The 22916-nt window shown below is 39.3% G+C and overlaps 1 protein-coding gene across 3 annotated transcripts in view; it reads left to right on the top strand.

Annotated features, from left to right (window-relative positions):
• Window positions 1–22916, top strand: part of prdm6 (PR domain containing 6) — a 139664-nt gene that overhangs the window by 99912 nt on the left and 16836 nt on the right. For all 3 annotated transcript variants that reach the window (XM_039620370.1, XM_039620372.1, XM_039620371.1), the window contains exon 7: window positions 8220–8601. In XM_039620370.1, the coding sequence (XP_039476304.1) occupies window positions 8220–8601 (382 nt within the window). The remainder of the gene's footprint in view (window positions 1–8219; window positions 8602–22916) is intronic.

Genomic DNA, 22916 nt, shown 5'->3' with positions numbered 1-22916 from the left:
CAAAGCACTGATTGACAGAGAGAAATAAAGACACAACAAAAACCATTATCCCCATGGTTTGAAGGAGGAATTGTGCACTGAAGATATGAACGTTTCATCCCACTTTGTGAACAACTGAGTGAAAAATGTGAAGCGGATTTTAGACTCATGGACATCCACGAGCCTGACTGTTGTTCTTTTTATGACCATGTGGACTAGTTCGTGGAGAATTTTCAAGCAGACCTCAAAGAAGTATAACTCCGCGGTCAGGTCTTCAGCTTTTCGTGTCTGCAACCGAGTAACGCAGGCTTTAGGGAGCCTCAGCCAAATAACCTGACTTTTTGTTCTGGCCATCTGTTCAGGATGGTCTTTTAAATCAGTTCTGATAATATATAAGACATTTTAACAAACACATAGAGAAATAAATGGTAAATGGCCTGTATTTATATAGCGCTTTACTAGTCCCTAAGGAACCCAAAGCGCTTTACATATCCAGTCATCCACCCATTCACACACTGGTGATGGCAAGCTACATTGCAGCCACAGCCACCCTAGGGCGCACTGACAGAGGCGAGGCTGCCGGACACTGGCGCGACCGGGCCCTCTGACCACCACCAGTAGGCAACGGGTGAAGTGTCTTGCCCAAGGACACAACGACCGAGACTGTCCAAGCCGGGGCTCGAACCGGCAACCTTCCGATTACAAGGCGAACTCCCAACTCTTGAGCCACGATCGCCATAGAGAAGTTTAAGCCTGATTGGTAGGCAAAGGCAGTGTTGCTAACTCCTCAGGAAGGAAAATCGCTATTGGTTGTCCTAAAAGTCACTAGAAGTCGCAAAATGATGTCATCACCTAATTTGCATAGTTGGTCATGCTTATGTAATTGTAACCGACGCTTTAGAAGAGAGAGAAATAACATCGTGGAAGCGACATAAAGTCAGTAAAGAACACCCTAAATGCATTTCGAATATATTTAGAACTAAAATTAATTTCTTTCAGCAATTATTTTTTTTTAATGTCACAATTCCAACCCTCCTCCTTTATCCAGGCTTGGTACCGGCAAAAGTGACCCGAAATAGGCACTCTTTTTGTCTCTGTGTGTGTGTGTGTGTCTTTTTAAGTAGTTTTAAACCTTGCGATCCACAAAAAGTAACAGTAAAAGAAGAAAATTTTTAACCATAACGTTGTTAACAAACTGCCCACGGCAGCACCCTCTGCTTGTTGACAGTAAGAGCGACATGTACAAAAGTCATAAGTCTCCAATAACACCAGAAGAAGTTGCCAGATTTGTCGCTAGTTGCTTTTTAGACAAAAAAGTCGCTAAGGGGGTCTGAAAACTCGCTAAATATAGCGACAAAGTCGCTAAGTTGGCAACACTGGGCAAAAGTGATTTGGAGAAGGAAGCCAGAGGAGAATTATGTATGGATGGATTTTACATATAAGAAAATTTGTCTTGTTCCAAAAAATTCTGATTTTCACAGAAATTAAATAAAAATAATATGAATACTGAGAGAAAATGGGATTCACTTATGAGAAACACGTATTAGTTTTAGGACAACAAAAACAGTGTGAACTGAAAAAATTATTTCCAAGGTTGTTTCAGAGCCAGTTGAGGTGGTTCGGGGATCTGACAAGGATGCCTCCTGGGCGCCTCCTGGGTGAGGTGTTCCGGGCATGTCCCACCGGGAGGAGGCCCCGGGGCAGACCCAGGACACGCTGGAGAGATTATATCTCTCGGCTGGCCTGGGAACGCCTTGGTGTTCCCCCGAATAAGCTGGAGGAGGTGGCTGGGGAGAGGGAGGTCCGGGCTTCTCTGCTTAGGCTGCTGCCCCCGCAACCCGGCCTCGGATAAAGCGGATGAAGATGGATGGATGGATGTTTCAGACTCATATTCCTCATTAATTTATTCACATGATGCCCTCAGATTTATGAAAGGAGTTAAATTCAACAGCTCTGCAAAAGACATGGTGTTATTTATTCAGGTTTTACTGAAATAGTATCAGAGCAATATAGTGATGAGGTGTTAATTCAGCTCTATGAACAGTCTGAAAAACACAGTCAGCAATGTTGTTAAATTGTGTTATACAGAAATATGTTTCTGCTAATTAGAGTGACTTAAATGAAGTGGATAAAATTAAAAAACCCTCTTCCGTGTTCACAGTTTGACATGGACCATTTGCTGTCAGCATTTACGGGATGACAATTGAGACCTTTGAATGGTTTCTATTCATGTGAAGGCATCTGGTCCTCAACAGTCCAGATGTACCAAACACACATTCAAACGCACACATACACACCCTGGCATCGCACAAACAAATACCGGAGGATTTGCTTTTGTTCCACCCTGCAGTGAAAAAAGTTTGTTCACATGAAAATTAAATGAAATTAGATTAAGCTTCTTTTGTACAAACTGAAAGGCAGCAGTTCTGCTCCAAATTAAAGACATTTTGCTTCTAACTGCATTGGAGCAGTTAGTTTCTGTGGCATTGTTATCTTGTAATTGTACCCACAAAGGATGACTGTGACGTCAAAACACTGCACTGGAGACAGTAGTCTGTCCTCAGTGGAACAGACATTTAAAGTTTTGACCTTTATTAGTGCTCCAAAGGCTGCCTGAACACAATAAAACTGGGAAATGTCCAGTGCAGTCACATTGTCCTGCAGCTCTATCTGCTGTGTCTGGGTACTATAGTGTTCAAACTCTTAAAAGTGCATCGGATAAATTCCAAACATGCTGACATTAAAATGAAACGGTTTCAAGCCTAACTGGGAAACCTGAAACCTGATTTCCTTGAGAAGATTGGTGACCATATAAGGACATCCCCTCTTATTGACGTAATACATATCAAAGAGCCGGAAAAAAAAACCTGTCTAAAACTGTTTAGAGCAATCTGAGTTGACTGACTCATACATACTCTGTCCTCGTTATCAGTGTTGGGCTCATTGCTACAAAAAAAGTCTTGGATTAGAAACTACTTTACTACGTTACTTTTCCTGAAACCAGTGCAGCATGATACTTAATTATATGTTAGAGAAAGAACGCATTATGTTACTTTCATGGTATTCCATAACATGACCTGAAATGCACTGCCACACAATTATCAGGTCGTTATATAAACCTGAGGCTACAGTACGACACACATACAGTCGTTCTCTTGCTGTTTCCGTGTGAACATAAAACCAACAAGCTGATAACCAGTCCAAAGAGACTTCAGACCGATCGCCACAGTGACTCTACTTTCAAAGCATGCACAGGCAGAATTGGAGGCTGCAGGCTGCAAGCCTGGCTGCTCATCACTGCCTTATTTACCTGTTGAAGATCAGGCTCTGGACTGGGGTCGGCATACACTCAGCTATAACATCACTATGGGCTCTTGGCTAGCTCTGCGCTAGCATGCTATCTATGCAGATTCTTGCAGAGAGCCAGTGTTGTGTTAGCAGTATAATGTAGTTATTTCTCTCCTAATTTTACTATTACGCACTTATTCTTTCATGCAGTAAAAATAAAAATGATGTCCATATCTCCTCTCCTCAAAAAAGCGGTACACTGATCCACTATTTTCCTCCTCCCTGCACACGAACTGAAATCAGCTGTTTGTAGGTGAAGTGTGCAGGAAGGAAATGCATGTGAGGGTTTTTTTCTTTCATTATTTCCAACTGCAGTGCAGATAACTGAAGACCCTTTGTAACCCAAGTAATAACATAATTTTAACTGTTTTGTGATTTCTGAATTTAGTATATTAACTGCATTTTTGTAAAATGTGGTATGATTACAGTAACGCATTACTTTGCAATGCGTTACACATGCTACTGATCATTATTTGAAACTCTGGCCATGTTAAATATGAGCATTCACCACAGTATGTAACAGTAGTACAGAAAATAAATAAAAGCATCATAGGACCCTTTAAAGTAAAGTCATATACACAAAGGCAAACAACAAACACCAGGAAACACGCACATAACATTAAACACACATTTCTCTATACTCTTGCTTATGTGCAGAGCTCAAACACTCACAGACACATTAAAGACGAATCGAGATCCAAACCACACAACAAAGAAAACACACACACCCCATGGTTGTTTACTCATACATGTTCCATCCAATCACAGCCTGTCGGCTTGACGCTCCGCAGCAACATATGCACCAGCAGACGAGGAAACATCTCAGAAAGACTCTGCTTTATCTTTCTTTTCTTTGCTCCTGCTCTTTTAGTTTTTTCAACTTCCCTTTATCCTCTAGAACTGTGAGAGATGATGGGGAAAAAACAGAGGAAAATGGATGAAATTAGAGGGAAAGTGGCAAAAGACTGAAGAAAAGAAACGAGAGGGAAGAATGATTTTGATTTTGTCCACCTCTGCAGTAAACTCCTCCGTACTTCTCTTCTTTATGTGACGTATTATTATTACCAGTCTTATAATTGCCTCCATTGATTTTATGAAACTTTATAATCGCTGTAACGTTATGGTTATTGATTACCCAGCAAAGATTTGGCAACATAATCAGAACTGTACTTCATTCCTGTAAAGAGAGGAAGACACTCTGAGACAAACGGTGGCTCTCAAGAGTCAAACTTCCTGCTAATTCAGTATGATTGAAATGGATAAAACTGAAGCATATTCTTATTATTTTTAACTAATTTCATGTAAATCCATGGATGTTGGTCTCTCATGACACCCTAATGAAGTTCAAGTAGCCCGCTGGAGGTCATTTTGTAGGGCTGTAACAGTGCTCCGCCTGTTCCTCCTTGCACAAAGGAACAGATAACCGTCCTTCTGCTGAGATGATTCAATTCTATGGCCCTGTCCAACTATCCACATGTTGACAGTCCATCTCCTGGTATCTCCTCATTCTGTAGACTATGCTGGGAGACATAATATATCTTCTTGTGGCAGCACGTGTGGTTACACTGGAGGAGCTTAACTATTGGAGGACCTGAATGGCCTCCAGTCACTGTCTCACGTTACCAGTTATGAGAAGGACACTGATTAAAAAACAAAACCAGCAGAGAAAATTCAGTTGAGACGGATAAGGAGAGGGCAGTGGTCCGTGGAGTGCAATCCTTCTGAGATGCCTCTCAGATCGCAGGCAGCCTGTCACCAAACAATCACGGTCGGACTCAGACTTGACTGTATTTACACTCAGATACATTGGTGAAAGTTTCCAAACAATTGTCCTTCCACTTATTAATACAGACAGATTGACTGCAATTTGTTGGCAATCTATGGCCCTGTCCAACTCTCATATTAACAGCCCATCTTCTGGAATTTCCTCCTAAGTCTTGACACTATGCTGAGAGACACAGCATACCTACTTACAATGGCACATATGACGTTGGTTGTAATTATGCCGTCCTGGAGGCGCTGGACAACTTGGACAATCTAATTGGTCTGCAGGAAGTGAAACTCTTGTGATCAAAATAAAGAGTCCTTTCACGGTTTGATCACTTTTAAAAATAGGATTGGAGCATCCTTGAAACTATGAATAAACAGTGGTTGTTTAGTGATTTTACTTTTTTCTTTTTCTTTTTTTGTTGCCAGCTACCAAGTGCAAGTAGTTCTGGTGACCCGAAGGTTGATTGTGGAACCTTAACGTATGGTAATTGGACAGGCCCTTGGTGGGAGCTATATTGTCTCCAAACGACTGGGGTCTTACTTGGAGTGACTGCAATCCATCTCAAATAGATTGGTCAAGGTTTGCAAATTAAGGTGGTCTAATTTGTTATCTAATCCTTTAATAGAGCAACTACATATATATATATTGTAAAACTGAATGACAAAGAGAGAGATACAAAAAGGGAAAAAAAGGACAGGATGAAGAGAGGACCTCAGATGGTTCTCGTAATGAAGACGACATGGAAGAATGTTTGAATGAATACGCAGAACTGATGGATAGGCAGACAATACAGAAGAGAATGAAACTCCAAGTTTAGGTGTGAGAAGTTGCTTTTAAAACTCTGTTCTTTGCGATGAAGACCAGCATCTCCTCCGTTTGTATTTGTGTCTTTATGAGGGGTGTGTAGGAGAGAACACACCCCTCATAAAGAAAGAAAACACAAACTCTGCAATGTTGCCAGCTGCATCTGCATAATTCTCTCATTTTGATGATGCATTTCATACGCAATCCAAACCGTATTGACCTGCATTTTTTGTATATGCGATGTTGGTTGCAAAATGAATTAAGTGTGGGCGAGCGGCGTATAACGCGGGTGTCAATAACACCGTCGGGCAACTTACAAATGGTGTAATTATCTCCTCATCAGGTTATTAGAGGATCAATCGAGCCTGGTGGCCTGATGGCAGAGGTGAGCTGATGAGGGATGGAAAATGGTTATGATGACTGAAGCAGCAGATCTCAGAGAGAGGGGTGTTTACTCATGTAAAATGATGCAATCAAAAAGATGTGAAGAAATTCAGAAAAACTAAGAGAGCCAGAAGTGGTGTTTATGCATTAGTGCGTGGTTAGAGAAGGAAAAATGTACCCAAGACATAATAACAACAAAGTGGACTCGCAAATTACCCAAATGAGTCTAACTAAAGAAGTCACAAAATAAGCTATTTGTCTTCTAAAATAACCCGTTATGAGCATCTACTGGTTTGTCTGGTTAAGTTTAAGGATGTAAAATAACTTGTGCAATATTTTGCCTTCCTGCCAGTCTGCATGCCAAGTTTTCCCAAGCAAACCAGTTTTACAGAATGAAAAGCAAAACCCTCCACAGTGAGTTAAAGTAAATCAAGCCCTCTTAATGTAATTTCAAACATGATGAAGGGTTATGGACTCCAGGTCTGTCAGTTGGTCTGACCACAAAACAGAACACAGCTGACTTCTGGGTCAAGTGAGGACAGCTGGCATCAGCTGATTCAACCAAAATCTAATTTACACACTTTTATATAATGTGTTTTTTCCTGTTAATCTCATTGTAGTTGACTGTTGTATTCACCAGCAACACTTTATCCTGAATCTGTTTTTCCTATCGGTCTAATGGATTTATTATGCCAGCTCCTGTGTTCAATTTTTTTTTTCTCTGAAGCACTTACTGTATTCAATTCAATTCAGTGTTATTTTTATAGCACCATATAGCAGTCATGTCAAAGCAGTCATTTTGTACTGTAACATAAGGGCCCAACAACATCAGAAAAAAAGCTCCAACGACCAGGACTGGCCCACGGGTCGTGTCAATCTGACCAGCAAAAGGTAAAGGTAAAACCAAACAAACCCCACAAAATCAAGAAGAGGCCTTATACCAAGGAATCTCAATACTCAGTCCCAGTGCTGTGTTTTCACACACCTATGAAAAATACCAAGATACAAATGTTGTATAATCTCAAAAGTAAAGAGGGTGTCTGTCTCCTAAATTTCAACTTGGAGATGGTTCTGTGGGAGAAGTTCAAGATAGCTAAAGGCTTGTTGTCCCATTCTTCTATTACAAGATCTAGGTAAGGCTACAGTCTGAGAACAAAATACTTTATTGGGAGAGTATAAGAGTATGAGATCTTTCAGATATGATGGGGGCTAACTTTTTATATGAAAAGGACTGCTAAATTTAGTTCTGGATTTAACAGTAAACTAGTGAAGATAACCTTTTACAATGTTTGAGTCTCTGGAATGAAAGCAAAGTTAAAGTAGAAATGTTAGTAGTTCTGTAAATTACAACTCATCTGTAGTAGCATCATGCTGGAGGTCCATTTTTTGACCCTGAAACATAGCTTTTGCAGCTTTCTGTCTTCCCTGAAAGGGAAACAGTGAGTTGCTGTACTAACATAATTCCCATAATTCCATTCATTGATACCAGGAGCTGCAGTTTGCCCCGGGCTGGTCAGCCAGCTCTGGTCTCAGTTAGATCAATAAAGTTCTGGCTTTCCTTTCCTTTCCTCCCATCACAACAGCTAAACCATACTTTTATCTATTAAGCACAGCCCACTAACAACAATTCAGCCTATAGGGACAGATATCATTAAGGGCCACCTGAAGGAATAAATGGTTTCATCTATTTGTTTGTGTTCAGGCCAAGAATATTTTTCCAGTCTTGCACCCTTTTTTGATCCTGTGCTGCAGTTTTGGAATCTTTAACAGTCCATGTTAGCATTGCTAGTCTTCTGAGTGCCTTCCAGCTATTCCTCCAAGTCAAAATTTTAAAGAACATCTTTATCATCATTAACTTACATAATTTTCCTCAGTTGTTGGACTCTCTTGTTTCTGCTTAAAACCAAATCATTTCTGTCTTTCTTGTGTCCAGTAAATGTCCCAGCCACAGTGGTGGAGGCCATGACGAGGCAGGAATCCCTCCAGTCCTTCAGCAAAAACGGCAAACCCTCTTCCTCATCCTCTTCCTCTTCATCGTCCTCCACTCCATCCTCCACCCTCATGCGCTCCATGGTCTTCCCCCACTCCCCATGCCCTCGGAGTTTCTCCCTGTTGGATAAGGTTGGGGTTCAGTCAGACTCCAGTTTTGGCCAGTTGGGGTCAAAGAACCAGAGAGTCCTGGCAAGTCCCACATCCACCAGCCAGCTTAGCAGTGAGTTCAGCGACTGGCACCTGTGGAAATGTGGCCAGTGCTTCAAGACCTTCACCCAGAGGATCCTGCTCCAGATGCATGTCTGTCCGCAAAATCCTGACCGGTAAGACACAGTGGTTTTAGGTGCTTGACAGTTTGTCTCAAGGCTGTTGTAATGCAGGATAAACTGACACTAAATGGACACAGTGGTGGTTTGAGAATGACTCCAAAAACCTGTAATCTTTATGTCTGAAACTTCAGGGGATCAAAATCTTTTGATAGCTTACAATTAATATTGTAAGCAACTGTGTTGTACCACATCCCTTAAAGAAGGTAGAAGGACTTTGGCATAATTTGAGTTTTAAATGAATAAAGGCGAAGATTTTAACTGTAAACAATGCACGATCTAGAGATAACGGGTATAATCAATATAAGTAGCAAGTGCCAAGTCCTCATATGTCCAGACACGACATTTTAAATCAAGAATTTGGCTTTGAGATTTTGGTCTGTACCTACTGGCAGCTTGAAAGGAAATAATTTTTGGGGGTCTTTGTCTGTAAAGTTAAAGGCACAAAGCTAACACTTCAACACATCAATGTCTTTTGTATTATAGCGTAGAATATTTTGTATGAAAAGAAAAAATAACACCCTCAAAGTGACAAAGTGTCAGATAGTTGTTGCTGTTTTCCCAGAGGAAGCCAGCAAATCTGATGCTTTTGCTGTGATTTATGACTCCTGTTGTTCCATCATGGCACTATTTGTGTGTGACAGAAAGTGGGAGTTTGGGGATGAGAGTGATAAGGGTGTAAAAGTGTTTGAGTGTGTATAACATCTGCCAAGTTAATTATATACAGCATGCATGGAGTGTGTGTATGTCTGTGCATAGGGGGGACACGGGATGTATTGGAAATTTTTTGCTTAGCTTTATTTTTGTGGGGAGAGTCAGAGCGGCGTATAAATCAGCGCTGTGCGTCAGTGAGAAATACCTCGCCTTACGGTGACGGGGCCAGGAAAACAGATGCCACTTATTCAATAAACTAATACTCATAGGGAAGAAAAATGTGGGCTGGATATGGAGGAGGGAGGGAGAGTCGATGGGGAGCTGCCTGTCAATAGGAAGGTTTTATGGGACAGAGGAGCAGATAAAATTCAGCTGAACAAGCCAAACAGAAACAGAGTCCTGGAGCGCCAAGGCCATACTGTACCGTTCATGTGAACTGGCCTTAGACCAGTATGCCCATGAGACAAAGTCATGCCCCAACATAACCACTAATCTTTTTTCTTAAAGTTGCAACTTACCAGGTGATTATATGCGTCAAATGATTGAAATTTATGTTTTTCTGCTGTGTCATTCTTCATTGTACACAGGACAAGAGTTGTCAATCTGCATGTTTAAGATAATATGTCAGAGATCACTCTCACCCTGGCCATCAACTCTTTAGCTTGCCACTTTCTAAAGCAGTACCAGAAGACTAAAGAATAGCTTCTTGGGCCATCAGGCTATTCAACACCCACAATAAACTTTAAGCAGTCACTGAACATTGATGATTCCTCTGCAATATCCCACTTAAGTGCAAAGTGCAATAGCTAATATATCTCTAAATATCATCTATTCTGCTTTCTACCTGTGCCATTGTCAAAGCTGCTGTCATTAGGATTATTAGCTATTTATTTATTACTTTATTTTTATATTTTATTACTCTTTTATTCAAGTAGTATGATTTCAGCAGTGCTTCCAGTTCCGTTGCATGCTTGTGCGTACGATGACAATGAAGCTTATCTTATCTCATCTCTTATCTTATATATTTAAGTTCATAACATGTTTTGAAGTTGTGATAATGGAAAGTAAAGCAAATTTAAAAAAAGCTTCTGTTGGACACAAACTCATAAGTCATCATACTTTGGTCAGGTGTTTCACCAAAATGCACTCTATGAACTGGCACTATCCCTACAAGTCATGACATGCTGATAACAGAAGCGGTATTAGTTTCTTACATCCTGTAAAGGTTTTTAAAGTGTATACAAGCTCTCAATATACCCCATATGTGAATTTTTTCAATTGACATTAAATATCCAAGATTAAACATAGAACACTAATGGCTGAAAGTGATAGTGTTACAAAACTCATGTTAGTGTTGTAGGGTTAAGGCAGTGGTGTCCAAACCCAGGCCTCGAGGGCTGGTGTCCTGCAGGTTTTAAATGTGTCCTTGATCCATCACAGCTGATTTAAATGGCTAAATTACCTCCTCAATATGTCTTGAAGTTCTCCAGAAGCCTGGTAATGAACTAATCATTTGATTCAGGTGTGTTCACCCATGGTGATATCTAAAACCTGCAGGACACCGGCCCTGGAAGCCTGGAGTTGGCCAAGCCTGGGTTAAGGCAAGTTGTAGGGAAGAGTAAAGTGTTCGATTAAAATTTTAACTTCTGAAATGCAATTTAACAACATCCATCCATTTTTGTCCACTTATCCAATTCAGGGTTGCAGGGGGACTGGAGCCTATGCCAGCTAGCATAGACCATGAGTTGGGGTACACCCTACAGGGCCAACACAGAGAAACAGACAGCCATTCATACTGACATTACAGCCATTCACACCTACAGCTAATTTAGAATCATCAATTAACCTAACTCCACTAACTGCATATCTTTGGTCTGTGGAGAGGAGCCGAAGTACCTGGAAACAACCTAAACACACAGAACACCTCTGGCCAGATGTTGGAATTGAACCCGGGACCTTCTTGTTGGGAGACAACAGTGCTAACCACTGCACCTCACAGCAAGGTCCCTGTTTTAAATCCACCCTCTGGTGCAACAGCTGTACTGCCCTAACAACATTCAAACACTGTTAAATTTGATAGTTGGGTTTGACTTTTAAAAATTATGGAAGTTCATGCTTCAAAAAAAATCATCAGTATCGATGTAATGACAACAGAGTCGACTTTGATGCTGCCAATGACAGATGCATATTTGATTGGTAAGTTACAGATTTCTGTTTTTCCTCTGCAGATTTGAGTCTTTAGATTCTACTACCAGTATGGTAAGGTTTAGTTTCTTCTTCCAGTATGGTTTCACTAGTAATAAAAGCTCATCTCTCACTTTGATTTCTAACAGCTTCCCTCACTTTCTCCTGGCCTCCCTCTCCCCCTTCATACATATTTATTGATGTTTACTTGATGGGAACATTTGGAGCTGAAGACTGATGGCTCTTTATATCAGCCTAAAAAAAAGGGAAAGAAAAAACACTGCACACCTCCTCTGAGCTCCATCTCTTTCCGGTTTGTTTTTTTCTGCTGACTGTTTCTTTTTCTGAACTTTTTCTTCTTCTCTGTCATTTTTTTCCCCCTCTGTGTGTCATTTCAGCAGAATCCATCATCAGAGGAGCAGTTTGTTTATGTCAGCGAGGCCTTGGAAGTGCTTTCGATTCAGTTTTAAACTGGTGTCGAGATACAGGATACTGTTTAAGTTTTGTGATGGCAATGAGTGATGAATCAGGAAAAAAATCAGATCATAAATGGCCTGCGTTTCCACTTATAGTCTTGACATATTACAAAAGCAATGCAGTGTAAACCACAGCAATGGGCTAAATTAATAACCACTGCTTTTATGATTGATGTGTTTACCGCACTGGTGTTTAAACGAGTCATTAGTGCTTTTAGGGAAAGTTGGATATTTTTGCTAAGCACTTTGATCTCCACAGTTCACAATTCAGGTCTCATTCTGGTGGCTGATGTTGTTTATGAGTAAGGCCTGTATTTGTATATGGACACAATCACGCTTGTATATCGGAGGACAGAAAGTTTATAGCCGATTGAAAGTGTATCATCACAGAGCCCGACTTTATGGAGGAATTAAATTTTAATTTCTGTCATTTGTTTCTGGCATCTAACAATCCCTTGTTGATGGTTTGGCCTGATTTCTCCGGCTTTCCAGCAGCCCAGTTAAACATTTAAAATTCTCTATTACTCACGTAAGCGCTACAATAATGAGAGCATTGAGGCATTTAAATGTTCTAAGGTTTAATGTTTCGCAGTGGAAAAACCGAAAAACCCTGAACCAAGATAACTGATAGAGCGAGAAGTTTTCCTAGACATTAATCGTGTTAAATATTTTTTTTCCTTGATTATAATGCCACTGGGGAGAGACATCATGATATTATATATTCTCCACTTGATTATTAACCCTACAATTCCCTTTGTATCATATTTGATACATGAGTTTCTGAGACCTCTATCTCATCAGCATGATCAGTACTTGTCATAATTTCAAAATGTTATGTACAAAACTCTTTTTTTATCTAAAACTAACATTGTTGTTAACAAAAAGTTGCCAACAACACTCAATGTATCACATGCGATACAAAAAATATATAATAAATATATAACAAAAATATATCATGAACAACATGATATAGCAAAAAAGCTTTTGTGGATTTTGTTATAAGGGTTAATAAACATCTCAGTTCTAAAAAATCAGAATTTTCTGGCTATTTTTAGATGGGTTGGTTCTTACAGGGCTAATCAAGTAGTGAATCTTTTTTTAGCACCTGTTACGTCTGTTTTACAGCGACATGCATCCCAAAAGAAAAATATAAATATGATAGCAATATTTCATTTTTAGTCATCGTGTTTATCATATGTACAAGTATATATGGCAAACCCTAATTCCCACTTGATTTGAGGTTGAAAAGCTTTAACTTTGTTATTTTATTTATATATTTTATATATTATATTTGATGTTAATGCTGATCAAATGTCAGTCCAGGTCAACTGATGGCTCATCTGATAATCATCGACATATCCAATATAGCCTACTTAAAAAATAAAATTTAGCCTTAACCAACGCACCTCCACCCCATCTCGTCCTTTTTTGGTGGCTTCTTTTAGCTTAACGCCAAAATAATGCAAAATGTGTTTTTTTTTGTCTTACCATTTTTTAGGATTACAAATTTATATTTTTTAATTTAATGTTAAAAACATTAGCATTTCAAATATTTTTGACATAAATGTGCTGACTTTACAGACAAGACAACATTTTTCTGGAATACCCAACCAACGTACCCAGTAGCTAAAATGTTTGCCAATCAAAAATAAAAATATTGAATTTTAGTGAAATAAAGATCACCAAAGCATTAACAATCTATTTGTAATCTTTTGTAATTTTACCCAAACAAATTCATCTATTCAACCAAGTTTCACTCTGTATTTGTTCCTGGTCAGCCAAACCCAATTTGCAACGATTTAAAGTCCTGTTAGTGGGGCCTGCCCCACAGTTTGAGAAACACACAAGTAGCATAACTTGCCACTGAGTTTTCATTAGCACTCTGGTAGACTATTCATTAATATATCAGCCTGTGTTTGGCCTCAATTCTTGGAGCTTCATCTGTCACTTTTCACTGCATTAAGCTTCTGCTGAATGTTTTGCCCAATTACCCTTCTCTAATGATCTAATTAAACTCTTTCCAACACTAACATTGTTTGATTAATACAAATTTTTAATAAATAAATATTTATTATAAAATAATACAATGTATATACTTTGTCCCAATACAGAATGGGGCGATAATCAGCTACCATTCCACTAAACTCGTCATCCAATGGACAGACTCCACCTCCACTATATTGGTGTAAATAGTCTGCTCTGCAGCATCAAACCAGTTCTCTACATGCGCCAGGTTCTGGTTAGAACTAATTAACTTGGCAGTTGGTTCTCCAGCTTGTTGTAAGCAAAGCAAGTATTACTGTCATCAGCTACAGGTCAAAATGCTAGATGGTGAGAGCCACATGATGGAGTTAATTAATTATATCTTGCACTCCTTTATCTTAGCGGAGTAAACCACAGCTCACTGGGAGCGTTGGGGGGAATGGACCAGTGGTAGTAATTAACATCTGAAAGTGTTTCTCGGTGAATGAAATATAAATACAAACCCTCTGGACTGTAACTGGTTACACATTTAAAACTTAGTTGTCTCTTGAAGAATCTGATGCTGTAGCAATGCTCAGAGATGTTTTGCAGAAGTGTAATGGATTTATCAGTGTTAAAACCAACACACTTGTTCATGTTTTCAGCTGGGTCTCACTTGCTGCTCTGTGAGCTGAGAAAATTCTCAAAACACAATTAACTCAAAATGTTTGCATGCCAGGCTATAACGAGGCTGTTTCTTTGTGTTACTAAACAGTTGACATTTAGGAGATTTATCACCCGGCAGTGAAGACATATTTGCATTTAACACTAACACAGATGTGTGTTGTCCCTGCTGGACATACAGATGTGTTGAAAAATAGCTTTTTTCTCTTTTCAGTGTGTAGCCGCAGGATAATGATTCATCACTGTGATGGACGGGCTTGTAGAAATTTCTTCAAAGTCTATTTTTATCTGTCATGTTTGCCATTATAATAAACACCTACTTTGTTTTGCATCTGCATGCGAGTGGGTTTTGTTTAGTATCAGTAAGTAAAGCTCTGTGGGCTGGCAGAGCACACTGGAGCAAATTTTAGACTCTCAAGTCTCAGGTGGTTTTACTTTTTCCAGTTTAAAATGCGCCAATGTTCCCATGTGCTTATCCGTAATCGCTTTTATTTGTTTAATGTAGTGTGGTCATATTACAGTGCTTAGAGGCCTGGGACATTTTCAGCCACCATTTCTGAAAACCGAAGCAGAAATAAAGGAGCTCAGTGTACCCTCAGACCATCATATAAATGAAACCCATGGCTGTTAAGTGAACTGCAGTCAGTAAACCGCTGCTCACATTTGTGCAAAGTCAGCTGGCATTGACAAAAACATTGCTGAGACCTGTACAAGACTTACACATGCACAATTAAGTTGCTCTGTCATGTATCACTGTGTTGAATACTACCTGAATATCAGTATAATGACAATAGCATTAGCTTGGATGTGACAAAGCTTCTAGTGCCAGCTTCATATTGTATAGCTAAGTTACAGCTAGCTTTGGAGAGCAAACACTAGAAAGCAAACGATGGCATATACATAAGTTTTATGTATCATGTTAACTGGTCAAAGTGAAGCTAGCATATCCACTGAAACATTCACTAGGTTTTAGACAGTAAAATCCAGATAGAAAGCTAGCTGTTAACTTACTACCTAGGCTGCTCTAGCTTACATTAGCTAGACCTAGGTTAAGGGCTAGATTTGCTAAGAGAAACTGCAGTTCCTACTTGAACTGAATGCCCTGTTGTTGTTGACTATAGGTATATCCTCAGTCCTGTTTGGTGAGACAGGCATCATAAACCAAGACAGGTAAAACGAGCTTTCTTCTGGCTAATAACATTAGCATAAATACTAAGTCGGAAGTTGGAAATCCTAACTTCCATGTCAAAATCTTAAACTGGAATGCCTATCAAATTGGTGGGGCTTCTCCAAGGAAAGTTGGAGAACACCCACCAAACCCAACTTCACAGTCCAAGACAGCAACAGTATGCCAACATCCAAATCCAATTGCTATCACTAACAGTATAAAAGATGGAAATAGCCACCCTGATGTTACCCAGTGGTTTGTGAAGTCCAGTTATGAAGCCTAGAGATGAGCATTTTCACTATCGCCATCTGGTCATTTTAAAACTGTCTGTAGGACCCCCTGGTGGCCATTTAAAAAGTATGCAGGTTTAAGGCACTTTTCAGACATGAAAGATGCATCCACCTTTCATACTATATTAGTTTAATATCCAGCATAGAGCTAGCTCGCTTTGTCCATGTTTGTTGATGTTAGTGGAGTGTAGGATTTCTAAGCTTTCATTGTCTATCTGGTCTTTAAGTGATGACGTGATGAATCCTGCTTCCAGGCCCAAACTACCCTGCGTTTAATAAGGCTTTTGTGATTTAACATGTTTTAATGCTTTGTATCTTGTTCTATTTAATCTCAAAAAGTCCCTGAAAACAGTCAGTGATCACTGTCGGCCTCTCTCGGGTTTTATTACCACCAGTGTTGGTCAAGTTACTTGAAAAAAGTAATCAGTAACTAATTACTGATTACTTCCCCCCAAAAGTAATCCCATTACTTTACTGATTACTTATTTTCAAAAGTAATTAATTACCTAGTTACTTAGTTACTTTTTTAAAACACGATTTACAACCTGAATAGGTGATAAAGCGATAGATCTTTCAGCCCAATTCTACTTTTTCTGCATAATCCATCATACAAAATGTAATCAAATGGAAAAGTCTCTTTTTAAAACTTGGTTTTATTAGTTTTAACCTTTTAACTTTATGCATCAAGCAAAAATTAAATTATATGCAACATTCTCTGACTGGAAGAAATTTGTTTAACATTTAAACCTATTTTCTGCACATTCCAGCACATAAAATAAAATATTTTTTTGTGTTTACACTCACTCTTTCAAATAAATGCAAGTGAAACACATCAGAAAATAAATAAAATCAAAGACTCAGCGGTCCTATTGCTCTATTTTCACCTGTATAGCAGGCGGATGTTTGCCCTGGTGCAGGTGCCGCAGCGATCAGTGGAAGAATCCACGAGTTTCTCTGTGAATTTCGCATTCCGTGGTAGCGTACTCGGCGCTTGTTCGGAAGTTAAAGGGTTTTTTCGCTGTAAAAAGAAGTTTTCTTCCCACGCAGTGAACAGCGGACACTAATGTTTTCGTCACTTTTTACGGAATCAGACTCAAAGTAAGGTCAGTACTTCCACGCTTTAAACGCTGCATGCTCATACTCTCTCCGCACTCGATATATTATCCATTGTTGATCTGCACACAGCTGTTGCCACGAACATCGCACTCGCTTACGTCATTGTCATGAGACACTCTCGCAAAAAAATCACGGTTTTAGTAACGCAGTAACGCAGCGTGCTTACAGGAAAGTAACAGTAATCTAATTACCGTTTTTGCAATAGTAATCCCTTACTTTACTCGTTACTTGAAAAAAGTAATCGGATTACAGTAACGCATTACAAGTACACGGCTAATGACATCAGACTTAAAGACCGGATTGCTGAGACAAAAACACTCATACACGTCAATCCTGAGTCTTTTACATAAAATTGGTCTGTTCATTCAGGGAGTGATCACAAATGCATCAATGAAAAAACTTGCAAAATGCACATTCAAAGCTGACATTTACTGCAGATATTACACTGGCGGGAAATCCATCATTGAGTATAAACAGAAAATGGTAAATTGGTAAAATCACCCAGTGTTGTTTGGGACCCATCAGTAGATCTTCTTAATAACTATGTTTTCCTTTTAAACTACAATACCCATAATGTTGAGTGCCCCCTCACCCCATACACACAAAAACAGACAAAACACACAAAAGGCATTATCTGCAATGACACAATATTGGCTGTTTGCTTAGTTTTCTTTATGAGGTTGGTTTGATGAGTACAGCTAGCTGATGAGAGGACATTATGTGAGCTTTCTGCTCTAATAGATCAGTCAATAAGGTTTGAAAGAAAAAGGAAAGACAGAGAGAAACAAAAAGAGATGGATACTGCAGGATAAAAAACAGCAGATGAAAGAAAAAGGAGTTGTGTGTGTTCACGGTTGTCTTCCGGTGATTTTGTTTGTGCTAGGAAGTCCGTGCTCCACTCACATACATACATATTTTTATGTGTGTTCAGAGGGCCATTGATTCTGTATTGACGATGCGGGAGCTGTGATTTATAGCTGCTGGTCTCAAGGGAATAATGTCTTCATATGAGGCAGACAGAGGAGATGTCCTCACAGCACAGATATAACTCCATGTGGATTAGACTGAGTCCATGCGGGTCAATCGACACACTTCACTCTGCATCACTGCACGCTGCAAACAAACACACACACACACATATTCACTGAGTCACTGAGGTCCTAAATCAAATTAAAAGCTCAGAAAATGAAAACATCACCTGCAAGCAACCGATTTAAAGCCCAAACACATAAAAATATGAATGTGATGCTGTCAGAAATGAAGTGATTAAATATTGTTTTTATTAAATCTAGAAGCAGATATGTTCATGCTTCTGTAAAAATAAGCTTACAAGCTAACACTTGTCGAGCTCACTTTGCAAGTCTGCATCCAGAAACTGCATGAGTGCAATCAAAAATGCATACCTGCAAACTAATGCTGTAAAACAGCACAAACTTTCTGGAGTTGGTTACCGTGTTCATCAGATAATTCTATTGAAAAAGGTCCAAAAAGCAGCAGAGCAGCAGCAGAGATGCAGTGAAAAGGTCCAGTTCAGTGACTCCAATTAATGGAGGTGAAACCTACAGTCAGAGCGGAACATCCACCTGTCAGTCAAACCAGCTGCACCCCTGGTAATGCTAATGATGCATTGTGTTTGGTTTTTGTTTTTGTTTTTTTGGATGAACTCACTTTTGGAGACAGCCTCAAATGGCCACTGATCATACTGCAACTTTTAGCACAGTGGAGTTTACGGTTTGCTGATAATCCTACAATTTTTACAGATGTTAGAACATCAATTAACATGTACATTTAAAAAAAAATGACAAAGAAAATGTTACAAACTGATTAGAAAATAGACTTTCAAATAGTGCTGCTGTAAGGTTTTTCCACTGCTACTGCAAACCTCAGTTTGTCTAGAGTCTTAATGATTATATTTACCCAGGCTTTTATTTTGAAGTCACGGGGGAAAACTCTAACCCATAGGCCCTTGTTTCATAGTAATCTGTACAAGCGATATGATGGACAGACTTTTTGTCTGGGCTCAAATTGTGGTCATGAATATTTCACACGCAATCGAGCGAACGTGAGCGCAGAGTTTTACACTTATTTTTTTGCTTTGTATCTGTAACCAGACCTTAACAAAAAAAAATTGCAACTTTTGTAAATATTCTTTACAAACATACGAATTGATGCATAAACGTAAAATTTTCAGATATTTTGGTTTACAAGGTTGCAAAACTCAGTTCACAATATTTATGACCACAATTTGAGGCCATAATTTCGCTGCCAGCTGTCTTGCAGTAGAGCAGTCATTTACATGTTTTTGTCATCGTGTGAAGTTCCCACTTCACCACACATCGTTTAAATGTTTTTCTCTCCAGTCTGTGAGAGATCTGATTGGATCAACGCTCTTACTTTCCATTCTCCTGTCCACCTTCTTGACCTCTGACCTCTCTCTGATGCCATGAAAACATGTAGGCGAGCCAGAACATTTCATTCCCATGTAGTCTCAGTCGTGAGGTCTGGTCGGCATGCAGTCGGGTCTCTCACACACACGCTGCCTCTTTCATCAGCTCATGTGTTAAAGGTGTGGACACAGCGACATGTTGACTCTGACTCTGTTGTTCCTACCACATGTTGTGTTGAAAGCTGACACGAGGTTTATTGTCCTGAACCGTATTACACGGATGTGTTGAAAATGGCTAATTTTACAGATCTCACATACACGCACAGGCTAAGCTAAGCGTGAAAAACACAGCAGCTGATTTTGCTCTCATCGAGTATCCAAACTAAGCATTATTAACTTGTCCATTTGGTGTTTTTATTAACTTGTTGCGTTGTTGATTCTAGACATATTTGGCTGTCTGTGCTGTCGACACAGTCGGACTGAGTAACGACTTGATGCTAACGGCCACCGAGAGAGACGTGATACAGTTAGCCAGCAGTCCAAATGGAGCAGCTTCGTTTGTACCAATAAAAAGAGAAATGGGGAGAGATTCATGAGATCAGCTGTAAGAAAGATGAATAAAAAACTGAAATAATGACTTCTTACAAGAATTAATACCAAATTAATTCATTAATTTGACAGTAAAATAAGGAATTTTTCATCATAAATGTCAAATGTTCTCCAGTGTGTCTATTTTTTGGACACATGAGCTTAGGCTTCTGACAAATTATAATGAACACTATTTGGAAAACATAAAAATGGTGATAATATTACTCAGCCAGCCAAAATTGCAGTCAAAATTTGTCATATTTGTAAAAAGCATGTCTGTGTACATAGACTGTATATAAAGGTTGCACTTCTCAGGCATGTGCAACATTTAAAATGCGTTTAGTTACCAAATTTACAATCGTTCTTGTCACATAATTATTAGCCTCCATCTATGATATAATAATAGCATATCCCAGCAGACATATAAGTCTCAGACTGCAGGCTTACTTGTGCTTTTCTACAGTTTCTTAAAGTAGAATGTGAGGCAGGGATTCAGCTATCAGGCTCCTGTACTGTGGAATCAGCTCCCAGTTTTGATTCAGGAAGCAGAGCTTCTCTACGTTTAAGATTTCCTTTGCAAAATAAATATACATGTATATTTATTTTACATGAATCCAGGGGCGTTTTTAGCCCATCAAAAATGAATCAAAGCACCCCCAAAGATTTCTTACTTTTTGGACAATATTTGCCCTTTTTTGTGACACACTAATAAAAATATAAAAAGCATACAGTACTTGGTTGAGATGTAATATTTTAACAACAAAAGTATAGATATCCCCCCAAAAAAAAATGTTTGTTCCAGCTCGCCCCTCCCCTACTTTACCCCTACTTTGTGCCAGAGCGATGGTGGCTGAGATGCAGCGGAGCGGAGGCGTGAGTGCCTGGCATAAAACAGGACATGCTAGCTGCATTAACCTTCAGTTACTCTTCATATAGTTAGGTAGGAGTCAGACCATGTTTCTTTTTAGCTGAAAAACATTACACCCAGGTAACCTGCTGTGTTGAAAATGTGTTTTCCAACGATGTTTGCTACCCTACAATCCGTCCTACTCTGTAGTAAAATCAGCGACATTTGACCTTTCCGTTGTGCCCATTGAAATTTATATACCCTATTTAAAATCTAAAACTTAAAATTGTCCGTAGCCTGCTGTTGTTACCACTGTCCTGTTTGAAATGGAATGAGAGAAGCTGGTTATTTTGTTATATGTGCCGGTATTAAACCCAGGAGCCACATTCAGGTAAAAGTGTAAGATCAAATGATCCGTCAATAAAGGATAATGTTGGATCAGTGTTTCAATATTTATATCTTTTGTTAGATGTACATGTGGTTTGGTTATTTGCCTTTTGGTTGAAAGAGAGAGGACTTTTTATCAGTGATCTTAATAGTATTTTTTTTTCATATTAATGTAATTTTTTCATCTAATTGAATACAATCTATGTGTGTATGATTGTCAGTCCAAAGAGGGAGAGAGGAAAGAGGGGGACGTGAGGAGAAAGTACAAGGTCAGGAAGAATCAGGGAAGAAAATAGTGAATAGTGACAGGCACAACAGAAACTGTTAAACTGCTTGAGAGAGTTGACCACCAAAAAGTGATAGATTTGCCAACCTCAAGGTGAGGCGACATAGGATAAAAAGAAAAGAAAAAATCTGCAGAGCCATAGTATAACTCTTTTCATACATAGTATACATTGTACCACAGGCAAAGTTCCCTCCATTTTTATAATTTTTTTAATTAATATTTTGTACATTTGTACATTTCAAGGACTCTTCTGTTTTTGGAGTGTATTTTTTGTGTATCTGTATTATATTATACATACACATTAAAAGTGAATCTCCGTCCAAAAAATGCACTCAGTTTACTTTTTACTCACTATGAGCATCATTCATTATTCTCCCCCAGTAATTAAGGTTAGGATATGTATTTTTTTTTTAATTCCAATCCATTCTTCTTTTGCAGCATTTAAATAACCTTTATCAGATTTGATGGTTTTTTTACAGACTTTTCAAAAAAGTGTTTTGCTTTTCTTTCACAAATGTGGGGATTAAACTGTGTTAAAATGTATAATAACTGTGATGTCATGTTTTGTGGCGGGGACCCAGGCACAGAGAGACTTGATGAATTTAAGAATCGTAAAACTATGATGACTGATAACGGAGACGAAGACAACAGACAACGCGGACAGGGAGGAACAGGGGTTTAAATGCACCCAGGAGGCAGTCAGAGAGAACTTGGGACAACTGGAGACATTTAGGGATGCAGGGACTGACAGAGACAGGGGAGAAGTCTCATCGTGATGAGTAAAGTTTATCTTGCCTGGCTGGGCAGCTCTCTGGGTGCTCAGCACCCCCAAAGCTCTGATCCTAGAATCGCCCCTGCATGAATCACTTTAGAAAACACTATCTAAAACGATTAAGGTTGTGGTTAAGGTTTACTGTTAGTGTTAGGGCTGGAATACACGGCTGGAACGTGTGTTACCGCCGGGAGCGTCATTCTATTGCATTCCATCCACAATCGGGCACGTATCATAGGGATGTGGAAGGTTACCTTTCGTGTTCCCATGGGACGCCTCGGGACGTGACAAATCGTCAGCATGTTATGCGTCGGGAATGAGAACGCTCTGGATAAAGCTTATAGTTAGAGCTCGATCAGCTGACCCTGAGCCTCACTTAGTTATGCTGCTGTAGACCCCATGATACACTTTCCAATTCTCCTCTGTTCTCCTCGTTAGTGTTTTCTTACTTTCAGCCTTTTAAAATCCTGTTTGATAGTAAATTAGTCATCAGGAACATCCCTAAAATGGGG

Source organism: Oreochromis aureus, linkage group 12 (genome assembly GCF_013358895.1).
Source record: "Oreochromis aureus strain Israel breed Guangdong linkage group 12, ZZ_aureus, whole genome shotgun sequence".
NCBI classification, from domain to species: Eukaryota; Metazoa; Chordata; class Actinopteri; order Cichliformes; family Cichlidae; genus Oreochromis; species Oreochromis aureus.
Note: the sequence above shows the minus strand (reverse complement) of the source record. Positions and strands in the feature narration are given on the sequence as shown.